This window comes from Erythranthe guttata, chromosome 4, assembly GCF_056151865.1.
Source record: "Erythranthe guttata isolate IM_541 chromosome 4, IM_541, whole genome shotgun sequence".
NCBI classification, from domain to species: domain Eukaryota; kingdom Viridiplantae; phylum Streptophyta; class Magnoliopsida; order Lamiales; family Phrymaceae; genus Erythranthe; species Erythranthe guttata.
In genome coordinates this window covers 10,691,447-10,710,509 of record NC_142536.1, presented here as the reverse complement: position 1 = coordinate 10,710,509, position 19,063 = coordinate 10,691,447, and the positions used below count along the sequence as shown (strand labels likewise).

General features: G+C 37.2%; 1 protein-coding gene and 1 pseudogene across 1 annotated transcript; both read left to right on the top strand.

The window, feature by feature from the left end:
- Positions 1 to 12,342: 12,342 nt before the first annotated feature.
- On the top strand, positions 12,343 to 16,807 carry LOC148771120 (uncharacterized). The gene is made up of 2 exons (XM_088817655.1): positions 12,343 to 15,501; positions 15,631 to 16,807. The coding sequence occupies exon 1, from the start codon at positions 12,671 to 12,673 to the stop codon at positions 13,382 to 13,384; it is 714 nt and encodes a 237-aa protein (XP_088673781.1). The 5' UTR covers positions 12,343 to 12,670; the 3' UTR covers positions 13,385 to 15,501; positions 15,631 to 16,807.
- LOC148771121 (secreted RxLR effector protein 161 pseudogene) lies at positions 15,962 to 16,573 on the top strand (annotated as a pseudogene).
- Positions 16,808 to 19,063: the final 2,256 nt, after the last annotated feature.

Below are 19,063 nucleotides of genomic sequence, written 5' to 3'. Positions count from 1 at the left end.
TAGATTACTTCTTGCTATAGCCTGCTTTCTTAAAATCAAACTGTATCAGATGGATATCAAAAGTGCATTTCTGAATGGGGTTCTGAATGAGGAAGCATATGTAGAACAACCCAAGGGTTTTGAAGATTCTGCCAAGCCTAATCATGTTTTCAAGCTTAAGAAGGCACTGTATGGTCTTAAACAAGCTCCTAGAGCTTGGTATCAAAGACTCACTGACTTCTTACTTGACATACAATTCAATAGAGGAGAGGCAGATAGAACTATTTATTAGAAGAACAAATAATCATATCATTATTGTTCAGATATATGTTGATGATATTGTTTTTGGCTCTACTTGTGCTAATCTTTTACAGTCTTTTGTAGATTCTATGTCTCACACTTTTGAAATGAGCATGGTAGGGGAGTTGAATTACTTCTTAGGACTCCAAATCAAACAAACAGGTGAAGGAATGTTTGTAAATCAAAAGAAGTATGCTCTCAATCTGGTCAAAAGATTTGAGTTGGAGTCAGCCAAGCACATGAAAACTCCAATGGGTTCCAGTCAAAAGCTGTCCAAGGATGATGTTGCAGAAGATGTTGACAGCACTCTATACAGAAGCATGATTGGAAGCCTTCTGTATCTAACAGCAAGCAGGCCTGACATTATGTTTAGTGTTTGTGTGTGTGCCAGGTATCAAGCTAATCCCAAAGTCACTCATCTTAAAGCTGTGAAGAGGATTATTAGGTATGTTGCAGGTACAGTAGATTTAGGGATTCAGTTTTTCAAAGACACAAACACAAACTTGATAGGTTTTAGTGATTCTGATTGGGCAGGGGATATTAGTGACAGAAAAAGCACTTCAGGTGCATGTTTCTTTTTGGGGAATAATCTGGTTTCTTGGTTTAGTAGAAAGCAAAATTGTGTATCTCTATCAACAGCTGAATCAGAATATGTAGCTGCTGGAGGGTGTTGTGGTCAACTAATTTGGATGAAACAAATGTTGGGAGATTACGGATTGACCAGTGATACCCTGACCATATATTGTGATAATTCAAGTGCTATTGATATTTCAAAAAATCCTGTTCAACACTCACGAACTAAACACATAGATATTAAACATCATTTTATTCGTGATATAGTTGAGAAAAATATAGTGTGCTTAAAGTACATTCCTACAGAAGATCAGCTGGCTGATATCTTTACAAAGGCATTAGATTATGAGAGGTTTTCTAAACTCAGAAAATCTCTCGGGATGTGTACTCAATAAACATGTCCTGAACAATGTTGCATCACCTCATCAAATATCTTAAGCTGCAACATAATTTATTGAAGCTTAGCTTCTTTAAATAACGACTTCACTGTGATGAATTATTTTTCTAAATAAGTAACTGGAAGTCTTTCACCTTGAAACGTGATCATGCTTCATGTAAACATTTAGGGAATAATTACACTCACATAAGTCAAACTCCTCTATTTTGATAGTCATATCTTAGTAACTGAGGAACCTTCAAACTGAACACTTGATCATGTTCCATGTGAATTGTTTGACTTGAAAATAAGAGTCTATATATATATTTAAAAAAAAAAATATATATATATATATATATATATATATATATATATATATATATATATATATATATATATATATATATATATATATATATATATATATATATATATATATATATATATATAATACAATCTATGCCTGTTAGCCAATTTTTCTCATACTATTAATCATTAATAAATCGGTTTTTCTATTTTTGTGAATATTTCGTCAGTGATAAATATTATTTTTATTATTTATATTGAATTATCACTATTTATATGGGTCATGGGGTTCATGGGTTAGTCTTTTATTTTCCACTAAGTCCACTCCTTATTGTGCCATGTGTCACGTTTTGCTTTAAACTGCCAAAGAAAGTGTTATTCTCCTTAATCACACTTTCTCCAAGAAAAACGCACCCCACTTCTTCATCTTCTCCACTTCGATTTTTCTCAGCAAAAATTAGGGCTTATAAATTTCGTGCTTAATCTTTCAAAAATTCACACCTTCAAATCAAAAGCACAAAGAAGAAATTTTTATCTACTGTATCATGGCATCTCCACCTAGAAATCCCCTTCCAGCCGAAGACGATGTCCACAATGATGCTGCAGCACCTGAACCGGCAGACCCAAATCTGGCCATCATTGTTCATCCGGTCAATCTTGATGCTCTTCCTATCAGCTACATTGAACCGGGAGACGAGCTGAATCCGATTGACCCAGACAACTTCGATTTCGTGGGTCCCTCTTCCACTGCCGAAAGATTTCCAACTCGCCGGTCCAAGCGCATGAACCCCTTCCCAGATCTGAATACGGCTGGACCACAACGCCGGAGGGGAGAAAACTCTCCCAGAAGAGGAGGCAGAGGTGGAAGAAGAGGAGGCAGAGGTGGCCGCACTCCAGTTCGGCCAAATCCACGACGAGGCCTCCATTTGGTAGATGAAGAAACTGATGATGAAGCCGGGGATCCTACTTTTGCAGCACCAGAGGCTCAAGCTCTATCCTCCAGCTCCTCCGAGTCATCATCCAACATTTCACCTCCCCTAGCATCAACTCAGGGGGAGACATCTCAGCCCAACATGGCAACAGCAGCCTCTCAACATCCTGTTCCAGAAGGTGTTGCTGCACCTGGTTCTGAAGGCGTTGCTGCACCTGTTCCAGAAGATGCTGCTGCACCCACTGTTTCAGCAAATGTTTCTCAGAATGCTGCTGAGGGTGCTGCTCCTTATCAGGATGAAGAAATGCCTGATTTCTCTGGGATGTCTTCTGCAGAGCATGTTGACATTCCCATTGTTGATGCTCAGGAGTTCACTACTACTGAAGAAACTCCATCAGTCCCTCATGCAGACCCTTTGGAAACTCTGGCAGAAGCAGCAGTTCAAGCAGATACATCTCCTCCTCAAACTGAAGAACCAGAGAAGAGTGATGACAGCTGGGAGGTTCCTCTAGCTGCATTTCGCAAAAATTTGCCATCTTCAGATTCAGACAGTGAATCTTCTGAAGACTCTTCTCAGCAGGAAGAAGATGTTGTCCCACCTGCTGCATCACCTGAACCAGCATACATTCCAGATGAAGTGGAAGATTCAGAAGATGAAGACACCTCAGAAGAAGAAGAACCAGACTTGGATGGGAAGAATTTGTCAACCCCTTTTGAGGTAAACAATGCCTTCAGTCCTAATTTTTATTTTGAATCTGATTCCATTTTGAGTCCTCAAGTCATGAATTGTCAATTCATTGAGGAAAAGAAAATTTCCAAGGAAGAGTTTGATAGGCATAGAATCACAGCTTTTCTTCATCAAAGAAATATTCTTAGCCTAATTGAGATTGCCTGCTCCTATGATCCCACTGTTGTGAAGGAGTTTTATGCCAACTTGCAAACCTCTTTTTTAAAGAAAAACCCTCCAAACTTTGGCAAAGTTTTTGTTCGAAATTCAATCTTCTCTTTCTCTCCCAAAATTATCAACTCTCATTTACAAACTCCTACTGTGATAGATGAAGATAATTATGGTGATTTTAATGAGGTTTGTAAAGTTATCTCTGGAAACCGTTTAAGAAATTGGCCTGCACACCCTAGAAAATTTAAGGTTTCTCAACTCACTGCTTTTTACTCTGTCCTGTTTAGACTCACAGTGACTAATTGGATTCCATCCAAAAATGTCTCTGTGGTAACTAAACCTCATGCAGTACTCATGTACAAATTGGGGATGGGATTACCAGTTGATTTTGGCAAACTCTTCTTCAATACTATAGGTCATCTTGCCCAGAAAATTTCATCATCTACTCATCTTCCTTATCCTTCTCTCATCTATTCCATTTTACTCTCTCAAAACTTGGGCCAAGATGACTCTGAGTATCTTCACACTCCACAAGGCGTGATCACTGTATCTCAAAACTTTCTAAGAGCTCCTCATGTTCAAGACCTTCCCTGGAATGGAGATAATTTTCTCTCAAGTGAATCAGGTCAAAATAATATGGGTACTGAAGGTGTTGCTCCCAATGTTGACAACATTTCTAACATTCTTGTGTCTGTTCCTAGAGATCTTCTGTTACAGCAGCTTACTCACTCTCTAGCTCAGATTACCTATCACCAGACCATGGTGGACATGCTCCAAAAGGCTCTTTCTGATCAAAAAGGGGGAGAAAAAGGTCATGAGGCTGAAGCTGGAACTTCTCACCCTTTGGATGCCAGAGGCAGAGGACAAGGAGTTAATGAAGAAGAAGCAAAGAATGAGGGAGAAGAGGAGAGCAGTGGATCCAGTGCAAGTGATGGAGGAGCAGCAGCTGACACTGAGGAGACTTTGGAGATTCTACTTTAAATGTTTTCATGAACAATATTTTTGATTTTGTTCTGTTGTTTATTTTTTTTCCCCTGAACCTTTAATTAGGACTGCACTTTGGTTATTTGTTTTGTTTAAGTTTTTGTTGGACTATCTTGCTGAATTTGTTTTGAATTGATCTCTCTATATTATTTTTTGTATTTTCAAATTCAGGGGGAGTTCTAGCAATATCTCAGGGGGAGTTCTAGCTAAAATTTAGTTTTGATCAGAAAGTTAAAAAGGGGGAGTTTGAAACACGTTGTTATATTTTACAAAAGTGTTTTTTTAACTCTCTTATTTTCAAACTAAATTTTAGTTATTACTTAGTGGGCTAAGTGTTATGACTTAGTGGGTTAAGTAGAGATTAGTGGGTTTAATTGTGGGTTTTATTTTAACTTCCTAACTAACCCACTAACCCATTATCTTGAGTGCTCTTGTGGTTGGTTTTCTTGCAGATCATGGGCTGAGGAGTGGAAGCTTGGCAAGTCTATAAATACCAAACTCAAGACTCAAGAATTTTACAGATTTCGAGAAAAACAATATAGAGCTGAAGTTTTAATCTCGAGAATTTTAGTGTGTTTTCTAGGATCTGTTGTACGTACTCCTTATGAGTACATTCTTTGAAATCTAGAATTTTTAATATTTTTCTTTTAGTATCTAGATTTGATTGTAAGAGTGATCTTGAAAAAGATTCATTCATAAGGAAGAAGTTTTCGCACCTCTTCTGTTTGTATTCTTAGAATACTAATTTTAATATATTTTTCCGTCCTGTAAAGGGCAAGTTCACAAGTATTTACTTGTGAACATTTTTCAATTCTGAGCATTGGTTTTTAATCTTTATATTTCCGCTGCATGTTGTCTCAAGTGTCATAACATCTTAGATAACATCTCTGTATAATACGAATTCGGGACCATAAATTCTTTCAAATGACACCGGTATAAGGACTTCCGCTTCAGTATATATGGACAGCAATTTCAGCGACCTTATTACTTTATCATCTGTTACAAAACACAAGAGAGAGATCTAGAGAGAGAGAGAGAGAGAGATTGGACACACATATATCTTCGAATAATAATAATAATCCAGAAAGAGCGTTAAATCTGTCGAGAACATCGGGGAATATTCCGAATCCGATTGAAGATGACTCACATAATTCTGACCTGATGGCTTTAAATCACCCGAACGATCTTTTAGGTGTCATGGAATTAGAAGAACTAGGTAGACAATTTACACCTTTGAATATCCCAATGGAATATTCTGATTCTGAAACATCTCCTAATATTAATGTTCCTTCAAGAGATTACTCGCCTTATGGTCTCATGGGTTCAGCAGAACAAATTCGTTCGACTGGCAGAATAAATACACCGATGGAATATTCCGAGCCATCTCCCTATTCGATGGCTTTATAAGCAGAAGTACTTGGCGAGAGATTGTGTGGTATACTAAGTGAAGGGAAAGACGAGCCGGCTGAGAAGAAGGAGAAAAGTTCCGACCAAGTTGCGGCAGAAGAAGTGGCGGGTAATGAAAAAAGATGAAGAGAGAGAAAAGGAGATAAGAGTGTACAAGGCTGATCAAAAGTTGCATGATGAGCTCATGAGGAAAAACTCCAACTCCAACAAGGCTAGGAATTTAACTTGCGTTTGTTTTTTAATTTTAATTTTTATTACCTTTCGATATTTTGGGCTCTTTTCTTAGATCATCTCCATCCGATTGGGGTGGGGAGTGTAGGGTCGAAGAAGTCGAGGGGTGGGGGATCGGAGAGGTAGGGGTGAGAAAAGAACCGAGAAATCGAAAAACCGAAAAAATGGAGCCGATATGTACCGTCCCGACTTAAAACCACATACACGGTAAATTTGTTTTTTTGAAAAACCGAAAATATCGGTTTGTGTATGCAGAATAAAAAAATAACCGAACCGAACAGATATCTTTCGAGCGCCTCCATGTGACATGTTTTTCTATTAATTAATTTTGGGTTGTGACGTATTTTTTATTAGTTAGTTTTCGGTCGTTATTTGTTAATTTTCTCAAATAAATATAATGAAATTCCAAACATATCGGTTTTATGCCGAACCGATTCGAACAAAAATAGACGAAATTGAAACCGAAAATAAACCGAATTTATACCGAAACCTTTAACCGAAAACCGAAAAACCAATTAACACCGAACCAATAAAAACCGACATATTCGGTTTTTAAAATTTGAAAAACCGATATTATCGGTACATGTTGCACTATACTGCTATTCGATATACCGTTACTTTCGATAAGGTATATCAGTACGTGGTACTCTACCGTTAATTTTAATTTGTTATACTTTGAAGATATAAATTAAAATAAGACGATATTTATAAAAACACAACACTTTAAACTAGAACATTGACTATGTATATGATCTTGTTTTTCAAAGCTCCCCGAATATTTATCAAACTTCAACTTCATTAATTTAGCCACACCTTGCAAAATAAGATTACTAGAGTGATGGATTTTCTTTTCAATCTCAATTTGTAGTCCTACTATTTCAGTGAAAATCATATGAGATGTACACTTTTTTGGTGCACTAAGCTTCAATGTTGTCTCATAAATTTTTTAGGAACTATATTTAATTTTTTTAAGTTTTAACCTATTTATTTTATGCAGTAATTTAATTTTAATTAAATTAACCAATATAAAATAAATATATATATTATTTAAATTATAAAATTCAAAATTTGCGGTACGGTACGGTATTACCATGGTACAAAAAATACAATACCGTTATTCTACCGTTTAATAGTTGTACGGTACCAATACGGTACCAAATGTAGTGGTGACCGGAGTTTCGGTAATTTTACGGTATTGTTTGGCAGGACACTGTTTTTTTACCAAAAAGTTATGGTCGATCAATTATGTAGACTGCTAATTAGATAAAAAAAATCATCTACACCAAGAACAAAATTCACAATTTGAATCTTGATATTATAAAATAATTACTACCTAACAAAAAAATTGAAAAATGTAATCATCAACATCACTATATATAAGAAAAAACACATAGCTTATATAACGCTATATATTACTACTTGTGACTATAAATAACTATAGTAATCTATAGTTATATATACGACTAAATTTGACTCGAATTCCGCTATTCAACATGAGAACGGCTTGTTTTGAACGACGAACACAATGTCACTCTGCAAAAATTTACTGTATAGTAGTTCAAACACCAAGACCTGCGAAAAAGAAAAAAAGTTAAACAAAAATAAAATTTACTTCAAATTTGAATCTGCGCACACACACACATTCACCTACTGATATACATACACATCACCAACATATACTCCTCACACACATAATATATCTCTCTACCTTTGAAAACAAGTGTTTTTTTGTGATGCCTATTCTACCCTTATTAGTAACTTATTATGTATATATATGTATGTATTACTTGTGGTTACTTAGGTAAAAATATTATTTATATTGTAATCAAGACATCAACTTAATATATTGACACCTGGGCATTTCTCTCTTTGTTTTTCTTTTTTCTTTTTGGGTATCGAAATGTGTAAATTAAATAAACATCTTTAATAATAAAAAGATTATATGAAACTTTTATAACCCATAAAATTAAATTAAGGGGTAATATGCTAAGAGTCCCTTAAATGAAACCTAATTTGAACTAAATGACAACTTTAAATCCAATATTTTAATTAAATCCCTACTTTGAAATAATATATGACCCACATCCCTAATTTTTATTTTATCCCTAGTTTGCCCTTATACCCTAAATATAATATCTCACGTTTCTTCAACTAATTATCAGATTTATTTTTCTTTTCTTTTCCATCTCTCGCCTCTCGCCTCTCTCATCTGTTTCTCGTCTCTCCCTCTCGCCTCTTCCTCTCCCTCTCTCTCACCCAATTATGGTCACTATGATGGATGGCGGTCGGAGAATACAGATCTGAATATATCAGCTCTCTTGGGCCTCTACTATTTATTAGGATCTGTCAAAAGTATTTCTCATTGATTGTTGATAATACAAAAGAGATTGGTGAAGGTACGTCAAAAGAGATGTGGCAGCCACAACAACTCAAGAGTTGACTGCCTCGTATCCGATGTGTATCCACGTGTCGTTCATCTGACCACACGCTCGCTCGTCTCGTCCATCATTCCCTTCTTTTTTAGTGTGAAATGGCAGCGGTGATTCATGGCTCATGATGGTTGAGAGCGGCAGCGGTTGTCGTGTATTAGAGCGGATGGTTATGGTGGTAGATGGCCATTGAAGACTTTGGTGTGAGGTTCGTCTACGGTGGGAGGTGGTTGCATCAAGCTAGGCCTCTTTGATGGTGCTAGGGTTTTGGTTGACGGCTAGGGTTTGGTGGATAGAAGTTGGTGGGGCTGCGAGTTGTTGGCGGCTAGGGTTTGGCGACGGCTAAGATTTGTTTTGCGGCTAGGGTTTGGAATAGTAAACCGTAGTAAACTATAGAACACCGTAGTATGCTATAGCACAAGTATGCTATTGTACCCCGTAGTATACTACAATAGACTATAGTATACTATAGTTTACTATAGTATTAACAATATATAAAACCAAAAAAAAATAAAAAATATGTAAATTGAATTAGAAAAAATAATTTTTTTTTTTCGTAATCTTCAATATTATGAAGAGAAAAAAATATTTCTTTTAATTTTGTAAAAATTGCTACAATGAAGAAATAGAGAGAAAAAGAAAAGGACGGTAAACGTGTTTTGTATAAAAAAATTTAAAAGGTTGGTTGGAAAAATAAAATATATTAAATGCAGATTGAAAAAACGATAAATGCAATTTGAAATTTACTTAATGCAATTTCGAATTTGTGAGTGGGAGGGCATTTTTGGAATAAACTTTATGAATGATGTGTAGCAAAGGTTTAGTTAGGGTTGTCATTTAGTTCTAATAAGTTTTGTCACTAGGGACTTATATCTTAAGGCCCCTAAAATTAAATTGAATTTGATTTAGTATGTCTTAATATTTTTTTCAAGAAAAAGGTATGATAAGATGATACCATCATAAATGATATGTAAGTTACAAAATTCATTGAAACCATGTTATAAAAATAACCACTTAAAGTTTTCGTAGTAATATGTTTATTTTGAATATTTAGCTTATATGTGATATTGTTTGGGGTTTATTGCATTTATCACCTATGTGTTTACTCTTATTGTTAAAAAAATCTCAGTGTTATAAATATCATTAAAAATAAAATTAATCTACCCCTTAAAACATACTATTCAGGAGGTTATGTGCTAAAACAAGGCATAAGAACAATTTTGATATCTTATATTTATAACACGAGAAACTCTTACCAATTCGGTATAACAAAGGGTTACTAAATGCCATATAAAATCTTCAATACACTTTGTTAGATGGGATGACTTGCATATGTTGGTTGATTATTTAAATCTATTAGATCTCATTTGCTAAGTGTGCTCCTTAGATCAGAGTTCACTTTCTAAGTAAATTAGATCCTTAAATGAGAGCTCAAGTGATGAGACCTCTAAGTTTTGTTCTCTCTCTCTCCAAAACTCTCTCACATAATTAGGGTACTCGATAAGCGGATAAATCGTAAATATTAATGGCTAAAAAAGTTGTTTTCATGTTGAAAGTTATTGTTTGGTGATTTCGTGTATTGAAGATTTTAATTGCTTTTCCTACCATAAACCCATTTTAATGTTAATAAATAAATAATTTTTAAAATATCTATGTTGTGATCATAAATAGATACAAGATTCAACAAATGAATAAAACATTAGAAAAAAATCTGCATTTAAAGTTATTGTTTGATGAATTACATGTGTTTGGATGATTTTAATGGTTTTGACTAATATCAACACGTTTTAATATTGATATATAATTTTTATAATATTTATGTCATTACCATAAATATTTTTATTGGTCAAAGACCGTCCAAAAAAAATTCCCATAATTTGAAGTTATCATTAACATTGTTTGTAAATTAATTTAAACTAATTAAAAAAATCTAGATAACTGACCTACTGTGATTAAACTATTCTCCAAATTCTTGAAATGTTCAGCGTGAGCCACATTTAGGGGTGGAAATCGGATGAAACAGATTGGAATTTTTTTTTTTTGGAAAATTTCCAATTTTATTCGGAAGTTAAAAATGATTTCCAATTTAAGTTCCAAAAAAATAAAAATTAATGTCTCGAAATTATATTAAGGAATTAAAAAAATATATCATAAAATTATATTATATATTTTGAAAAACTATTTGGAACTAAAGTTGGATCGGAAATCTGAATTTTCGGTAATGTTATAAAAAATTCCAATTCCACTACAAAAAAAAAGGAAAATCGAAACCGGAACTTCTGAAATCAGAATGAAAAATACATTTCCAAAGTCGGATATTTTCGGACCAAAATCGACGGGATTTCAAAATCCCATTTCAATTTCTACCCATAATCACATTGCATTTTTTACTTTTCTTTTTCCTTTATTTAATTTTATGAGACATATGTATGATGATGTTTTCTTGGTCGTCATATGTCTGATGATTTTAGAAGTTATTAAAAATGTTATTGAAATGATGTTTAATGATGTTAATTATAAATGTATTAAGATTGTCCTTACTTTTTCTTTTGGGCCAAAAATTGTACTTTTATTCCGATAAGGCACAGGGGAGCCTCTTTAAAAACCTCGTCGGCTACCCCATATTTACAATGATTTTGAAAAGTATAAATTCCTAAACTATCCAAAGTAATTAAATGTCTAATCTTACTAGGAAGATCTAAACTATTACATAAATCTAATTTAGAATTGTGCCTAGAAGCCAACTTGGCCAGACCGTCCGCCACGTGATTTCCTTCGCGATAAATGTGATCCACCTGCCAGGTAGACAAAATCTGTCTTCGTATACCACTGATCACGTATTGAAGCTCCCAAGCCACTCCTATTTTTCAGTTGATCATATCGACTTCCATCTTAGAATCAGATTCTATTGTCACTTGATCCAGTCCCAGCTCGTGACATAACGTGATTCCCTCTAAGATGGTTGTAGCCTCGGCCAAAAGAAGATTCCCATGGGGTACGAGTAGGAAAACCCAAAAATAAAATGGCCTTCATGAGACCGAATAAGTCCTCCGCCTGAGCTAATTAAATTACCAGTCTACGTTGACCTTGAAATGATTCGGCTTTGGCCAAAATTGTTCATCGAATTTTTCACTACCAGAGCTTCATTCAGCGTGTTCAATGAGGGAGAGATGTTGCGATGATAGCAATAGTATTCATTGGAGTATCCTCAAAAACTGTTGTGCACCTCGCTTTCCATATCTCCCAACATCATCCGAATTCCGAATATCAAAATACCAAGAGCAATTAAACCATATTGAGCATTGATGTTGAAACCCTCCGTCCAGACTTTGATGAGGTGTCGCATAGACCCATATACCGCCGGTTTTTGCCACGTCTCTGCATAATATTGCCAGACTCCTTTTGCCACGTCTGACTGAACAAACAAATGACTTAAACTCTCTTCGCGAGGGCGTGAGAAACAACAACATTTAGACGGGAAAGCACATCCCCGTTTCTTGAGGTTCAGGTCGACTGGGATAGCTCCATAATTTAGCATCCAAATTAAAGAATGAGCTGATTTTCATCGGGATTTTAGGGTGCCATATATTTTAGGAAAATTTATTCGTCGGCTTTTTAGGGCGGAGAATTTCCGAATATGTGGCGATAGAGAATTTGCCGGAGATGGTTTTCGTGAATATTAACCGATCCTCATTGTCTTTGTCCATAATGATTTCGGCAAAGACCTGTTAAATTACAACATTCAGCACATGCATTTTGACTAAGTCTAGAGTTTGTTAGTCTTTTACCGAATCTTTGTTTAATAATTGTTTTTTTTTACCAAGTCATTAGCAAGCCAGTTATATTTCCTATTTTCTAGAGATTAGTTTGTTAGTGGAATTCTATGTGTGTATGCCTATATAAGGCAGCATATTAGCATATAATAATTAATTCAATTCGTAGCCAATTTCCAGTTTAAGTATTTTCATTTTCTTCTCTTTATTACATATTTTGCACTTCTCTGCCAAGTTATAGTTCAACAATCTGGTATCAGAGCCAGGAGGACAGGCCGGCATTTGATTTCGTAACAAAGTATCAATTTCGAGAATGGGCGATCTCCAAGTTGTTGGCGGAATCAGAAAGCTTAACAATCAAAACTACAATTCTTGGTCTACTTGCATGATGTCTTACATGCAAGGCCAAGACTTGTGGGAGGTTGTTAACGGAAGTGAAGTTACGCAACCTGAGGTAGAAGATGCAAATGGTGTATTGCGAAAATGGAAGATAAAGGCAGGCAAAGCAATGTCGCTTTGAAGACTACGATTGAAGACGATGTGCTGGAGCACATTCGAGATACCAAAACCCCGAGAGAAGCTTGGGATACGTTCGCCAAGCTGTTTTCCAAGAAGAATGACACGAGGCTTCAACTTCTCGAGAGCGAGCTATTGTCCGTAGCACAATCTAATATGACGATCGCTCAATATTTTCATAAAGTAAAGTCACTATGTCGGGAAATTTCTGAGCTAGACCCAGAAGCGCCGATCGGAGAAACCAGAATAAAGAGAATAATTATTCATGGTTTGAGGCCTGAGTATAGAGGCTTTGTTGCTGCAATACAGGGTTGGCCAAATCAGCCATCACTTGTCGAGTTCGAGAATTTGCTCGCCGGTCAAGAAGCTCTAGCGAAGCAAATGGGAGGAGTTTCGCTTAAAGGTGAAGAGGAAGCTCTCTACGTCAACAAAAGCAAATGGAATACCAAACAACGCCATGCTGGTGGATTTAGGAGAAATGAGGATAAAGGAAAAACTCATTATCAAAAGGAATGGAGCACTCGTGCAGGGGGATCTTCGAAGAATTATGGCAACTACAAAAAGTTTGACGGGAAGTGCCATAATTGTGGGAAGAAGGGCCACATGGAAAGCGTTTGTTGGGCGAGGAAAAAGGCGCCCGTCAAAAGTAATGCTGCTACTTCCAAATGTGAAGAGGAATAGGATGCCGAGGCATTTCTTGCGATGGACGAAGACGAGCTAGCTCTAGCAACAACAATGTCATCTCAAATCGATTATGAGAATGATTGGATAGTTGACTTGGGCTGCTCAAATCATATGACAGGCGACAAGGAGAAGCTGAAAAATATCTGTGAATATAAGGGAAATCGAGTGGTCGTGAAAGCCGACAACTCAAAATTACCAATAGCTCACGTTGGTAATACTCTGATCTCTCCTCAATATAATGCAAATGAAGAACCGCTGCAAAATGTATATCACGTTCCACGAATGAGGAAAAATCTTTTATCCGTAGCACAAATTACGAAATCGGGCAAATATGTATTATTTGGCGCGGAGGATGTAAGGATATACCATCACCTGGAGATTGTGGAAGAGCCGATAATGAAGGGAAAGAAGCTAGAGTCCATCTATGTGATGAGTGCCGAGACAGCATACGTTGACAAAACGAGGAAAAATGAAACCGCAGATCTATGGCATATGCGACTAAGCCACGTTAGCTATTCTAAGCTGAATGTGATGATGAAAAAGACGATATTAAAGGGTCTTCCCAACCTTGAAGTAACAACCGATATAATTTGTGCAGGATGCCAATACGGGAAATCGCATCAGCTGCCATATGAAGAATCAAAGTTCAAAGCAAAGAAACCATTAGAGTTAATTCACTCTGATGTGTTTGGACCTGTCAAGCTAGCCTCGATCGGCGGAATGAGGTATATGGTAACTTTTATTGATGATTTCTCCAGGTTCGTATGGGTCTATTTCCTCAAGGAAAAATCCGAAACTTTCTCAAACTTCAAAGAGTTTAAAAAGAGTGCAGAATCGGAAATTGGTAGGAAGGTTCGATGTTTGCGATCGGACAACGGGGGAGAATATACGTCACATGAGTTCTCTGATTTTCTTAGGGAGTTTCAAATACGCCATCACTTCACGTGCCCCAATACTCCACAGCAAAACGGCGTAGCCGAAAGAAAGAACCGACACTTGGCGGAAATTTGTAGAAGCATGCTTCACGCGAAAAATGTTCCTGGTCAATTTTGGGCAGAAGCAATGGCGACGACTGCATTTGTAATTAATCGGCGCCCCCAACAAAGGTTATACTTTCTTTCACCTTTTGAAAAACTATGGAATATGAAACCTATAGTTAGCTATTTTCGAGTTTTTGGTTGCGTGTGTTATGTATTTGTTCCTAATCATTTACGTAACAAGATGGACAAGAAAGCAGTCAGGTGTATTTTTGTCGGTTATGATAGTCAACGAAAAGGGTAGAAATGTTGTGATCCTACAACAAGAAAATGCTACACATCTCGAAATGTGGTGTTTGACGAAGCTTCTTCTTGGTGGTCTTCGGAAAAGGAAATATTACCCGATTCAAATAATTTTGAAGATAAGTTGAAATCAGCCCAGATTCAACTTAGTGTAGATGATGCTTCAAATGATGATGGTGATGGTGAAGAAGACGTAGCTCAAAATCCTTGGCAAACTGGTGTTTATGAACAACCAAGAGAAGAGGTTGAATCTAGCGGAGGAGAAACGCCAATTTCGCTAAGAAGATCAACACGAGCTAGAAAGACGAATCCTAAATATGCCACTGCTGCCATTGTAGAAGAAAAAGATGCTAAAGAACCTGAGACGTTTGAGGAAGCATCTCAAAACCTCGAATGGAATAAAGCTATGAAAGAAGAAATTGGTGCTTTAGAACGCAATCAAACTTGGGAGCTCGTACCAAAACCAAGAGAAGTGCAGCCTATTTCTTGCAAGTGGGTGTACAATATAAAACGGTGCGCAAATGGATCGATCGAGAGGTACAAGGCTCGATTGGTAGCTCGAGGATTCTCTCAACAATATGGACTAGACTATGATGAAACGTTTAGTCCAGTCGCAAAGCTTACAACCGTTCGAGTCTTACTTGCACTTGCTGCAAAAAAAAATTGGAGCTTGTGGCAGATGGATGTAAAGAATGCATTTTTTGCACGGGGAGTTGGATCGGGAGATATACATGAATCAACCATTGGGTTTCCAAAGTCGGGATCATCCAGAATATGTGTGCAAACTACGTAAAGCGCTCTACGGTTTGAAACAAGCTCCAAGAGCTTGGTATGGTAAGATTGCTGAATTTCTTACTCATAGTGGCTATTCGGTAACATCGGCTGATTCTAATTTATTCGTTAAAGTTAGTGGATCGAGACTAGCTATTGTGCTAGTATACGTGGATGATTTAATTGTAACAGGTGATTGCGAAGAAGAAATTCAACGAACAAAGGAGAACCTATCCATTCGTTTCCAAATGAAGGAACTTGGCAAACTCAAGCATTTTCTTGGTTTAGAGATTGAGTATTCTCAAGAAGGAATATTTCTCCACCAACAAAAATATTCTAGGGATTTGCTGCAGAAATTTGGAATGGTTAACAGTAAGCCAAATTCGACACCTATGGAGCCAAATGCCAAAATGTGTGCTCACGAAGGAAGTGATTTGGAAGATACAACGATGTATCGAAATTGGTGGGTAGCCTGATTTACTTAACTATAACAAGGCCCGATATCTCTTTTGCAGTTGGCGTGATGAGTCGGTACATGCAAAATCCAAAGAAACCCCATCTCGAAGCTGTTCGGCGAATTATGAGGTACGTGAAAACCACACTTGGTCATGGTATTTTATATAAGAAAGGTGGAGATTGCAAGTTATTTGGTTACTGTGATGCCGACTATGCTGGGGACCATGATACTCGACGCTCAACTACTGGATACGTCTTTATGCTTGGGTCCGGAGCAATTTCTTGGTGTAGCAAAAGGCAGCCCACTGTTTCTTTGTCAACAACCGAAGCGGAATATCGGGCTGCGGCAATGGCGGCACAAGAGAGTACTTGGCTCATATATTTATTGAATGATCTGCATCAACCCTTAGATTATATGGTTTCCTTATTGTGCGATAATCAGTCGACAATACGTTTGGCGGAAAATCCAGTCTTTCATGCTAGAACGAAGCACGTAGCGGTACAGTAAAATTTCATCAGGGAGAAAGTTCTTCAAGAAGAAATTAAGTTGGAATATATAGAGACGAAGAATCAAGTGGCAGACTTGTTCACAAAAGGCTTGAATAGCAACCAGCTTACAAGCTTATGTCATCATCTCGGTTTGATGAAAATGAGTGCTGATGTTGAGGGGAAGTGTTAAATTACAACATTCAGCACATGCATTTTGACTAAGTCTAGAGTTTGTTAGTCTTTTACCGAATCTTAGTTTAATAATTGTTTTTTTTACCAAGTCATTAGCAAGCCAGTTATATCTCCTATTTTCTAGAGATTAGTTTGTTAGTGGAATTCTATGTGTGTATGCCTATATAAGGCAGCATATTAGCATATAATAATTAATTCAATTCGTAGCCAATTTCCAGTTTAAGTATTTTCATTTTCTTCTCTTTATTACATATTTTGCACTTCTCTGCCAAGTTATAGTTCAACAAGACCTGCTGTTGGGTGGTCGAGCTTAGAAATTTTTTATACTCTTGACGCATGCATTTTAGCTATTTTGAAGGGGATAGATTGGTTGAGAGAGGTCTCGTTTGTCTTTTTGAACCTGTGAATATCTCCTCATTCCAATCCTTGGAGAGACGACAGTCCAGCTCCTTGACTCGACTCTGAAGAGCTGCAATATTATCCTCTAACTTTCCGAAGATCTCCCAATTCCATAGTTTAAGAGATTTTCTGATTAAAGATAGTTTATTCTCAAAGGATTGGCGACTATCCGGAGAATACTGAGGCCAATTATTTGCAACGAAAGACTCAAAGTCTGGGTGATCGGTCCACATTTTTTGAAAATCAAAATCTGAAGGCTGCAAACTCCGAAGACAATAAGTAAATAACAGTGGTCTGATTGCGTTCGGGGCAGATGAAGGACCTTGAGCGAGGAGGCGGAAACTGACTTATGTTCATCAAAATTCTATCAATTCCTTGCCATATACAATTTCTTCCCCGTTGATTATTGCTCCAAGTAAAAGTATTCCACTCCAAGCCAGCGTCCATGAGTCGAGAATCGATGAGGAATTTATTGAACACATGCATTCCTCGTAAATTAGCATTGGACCCGCTCCATTTTTCTTCTAGGATTTTAATCACGTTGAAATCCCCTCCAGTAATCCAGGGGACATTGGTGTTATTGCTGAGTTGGACCAAGCATTCCCAAAGCGACAAGCGTTCCTAACGAGAACATTTAGCATAAACGAAGGAAAACTTGCCACTGAAATAATTCGGTCAATCCACCCTCACCGTAATACATTGCTCATGGATTTCCGAGACTTGAAGGGCCACCTCCTCTCTCCAAAATATCCAAATATACGAATTGATAGGATTCCCATGCATATACTTCTTGAAACAATTTTTTTTCTCATTTTGTTTCGGCTCCAATAGAACTACTATTTTAGGTCTTGTTTGAGATATTAAAGATTGTAAATACGTTAAGGATTTCGGGTTCACTGCACCTTGGATGTTCTAAATTAGAACTGACATCAGGAAACAATTATGTTGGTTTCCGTTTCAATTTTTCTCGGGCGGCGCCGCTTTGTTTTAATTTTGGGTGAAGATTTGCCTTTTTTCTTCGGCACTTTGGTTGCCTTCCTCATATCCCGTGGCTGTAAAGTTTGTGTTTCCACCTGCTCATCATATCTTGGCTAGGTATTGAGTATGCATGGTGGAAATAAGGTCCAAGTCAGACTTGTCATTTCCATTTGTGATTCTAGTTACTATATTTTCCAGTTGGTTGCAGGTCCTCTATATTTCGTCCGTAGGGCTTCTTCTCGCACTCCTTATACCCTGGTTTGGATTCCGGTGAAGAGACCTGCAACGCCGGGAGGGATTCCCGGCGGGAAAGCTCCGACGATCAAGTCAGTATAATATTTTTAGAGTATGTTTATGAAAAGTACGTAAAAGCATGTGTCAAGAAATATAATGTCTTCTCCTATTTATAGATGATGAAGTCTTGGCCTCCAAGGTTTCCCTTTTTAGGGTTTCTCCCTGCCCTCAAGTCATGTATCTTGGGCCTTTATTGCTCTGGGCTCGCTTTACCTCGTTTTGGTATTGGGCTGGCGAGTTAAGACATTCCCATATCGTTTCCAAGGTTGTACGGTCCAACGACCTCTCTTGTAATAACGAGCTGAGCCATCATGGGCTTATCATCATGGGCCTATGTTTATTTGGTTTTGCCAGAGCGGCCCATATCAACTACTCCCCCCTACTCCTTAATTATCAGACGGGAAGGCTTCGTCCTGTCTCGTTTGGTAAATATGGAGTACGAGGTGCGAAGTAATAGTTCGGTTTTAATTTTACTTTTGGTGGGGAGGCGTGCCTTCCGCCCCCTATTCATTATCCTGTCAATCAATGTAGTCGATTCGAGTTCCCTAGGTCATCATGAGGGGATTTCAATCGGCGCTTTTGCGTCAAGTTCGAGGCAATCTGCTTTTGATCCCGTTCGTCCAAATAAGCGGTTGAGATTTAATTCTCCTCCATTTTCTTCCTCTATAAATATCCAACTGACTTAATTTGCAAAGATTTTTTTTTTCTTTCTCACCTCCGTGCTCTCTTTTCTATTGTTTTTCTTTCCGGTGATTTTATTTTCTGAAACAGAGTTTTCACCCTTCGCGCCTCTTCTTTCCCCGATCCAAGGTATTGC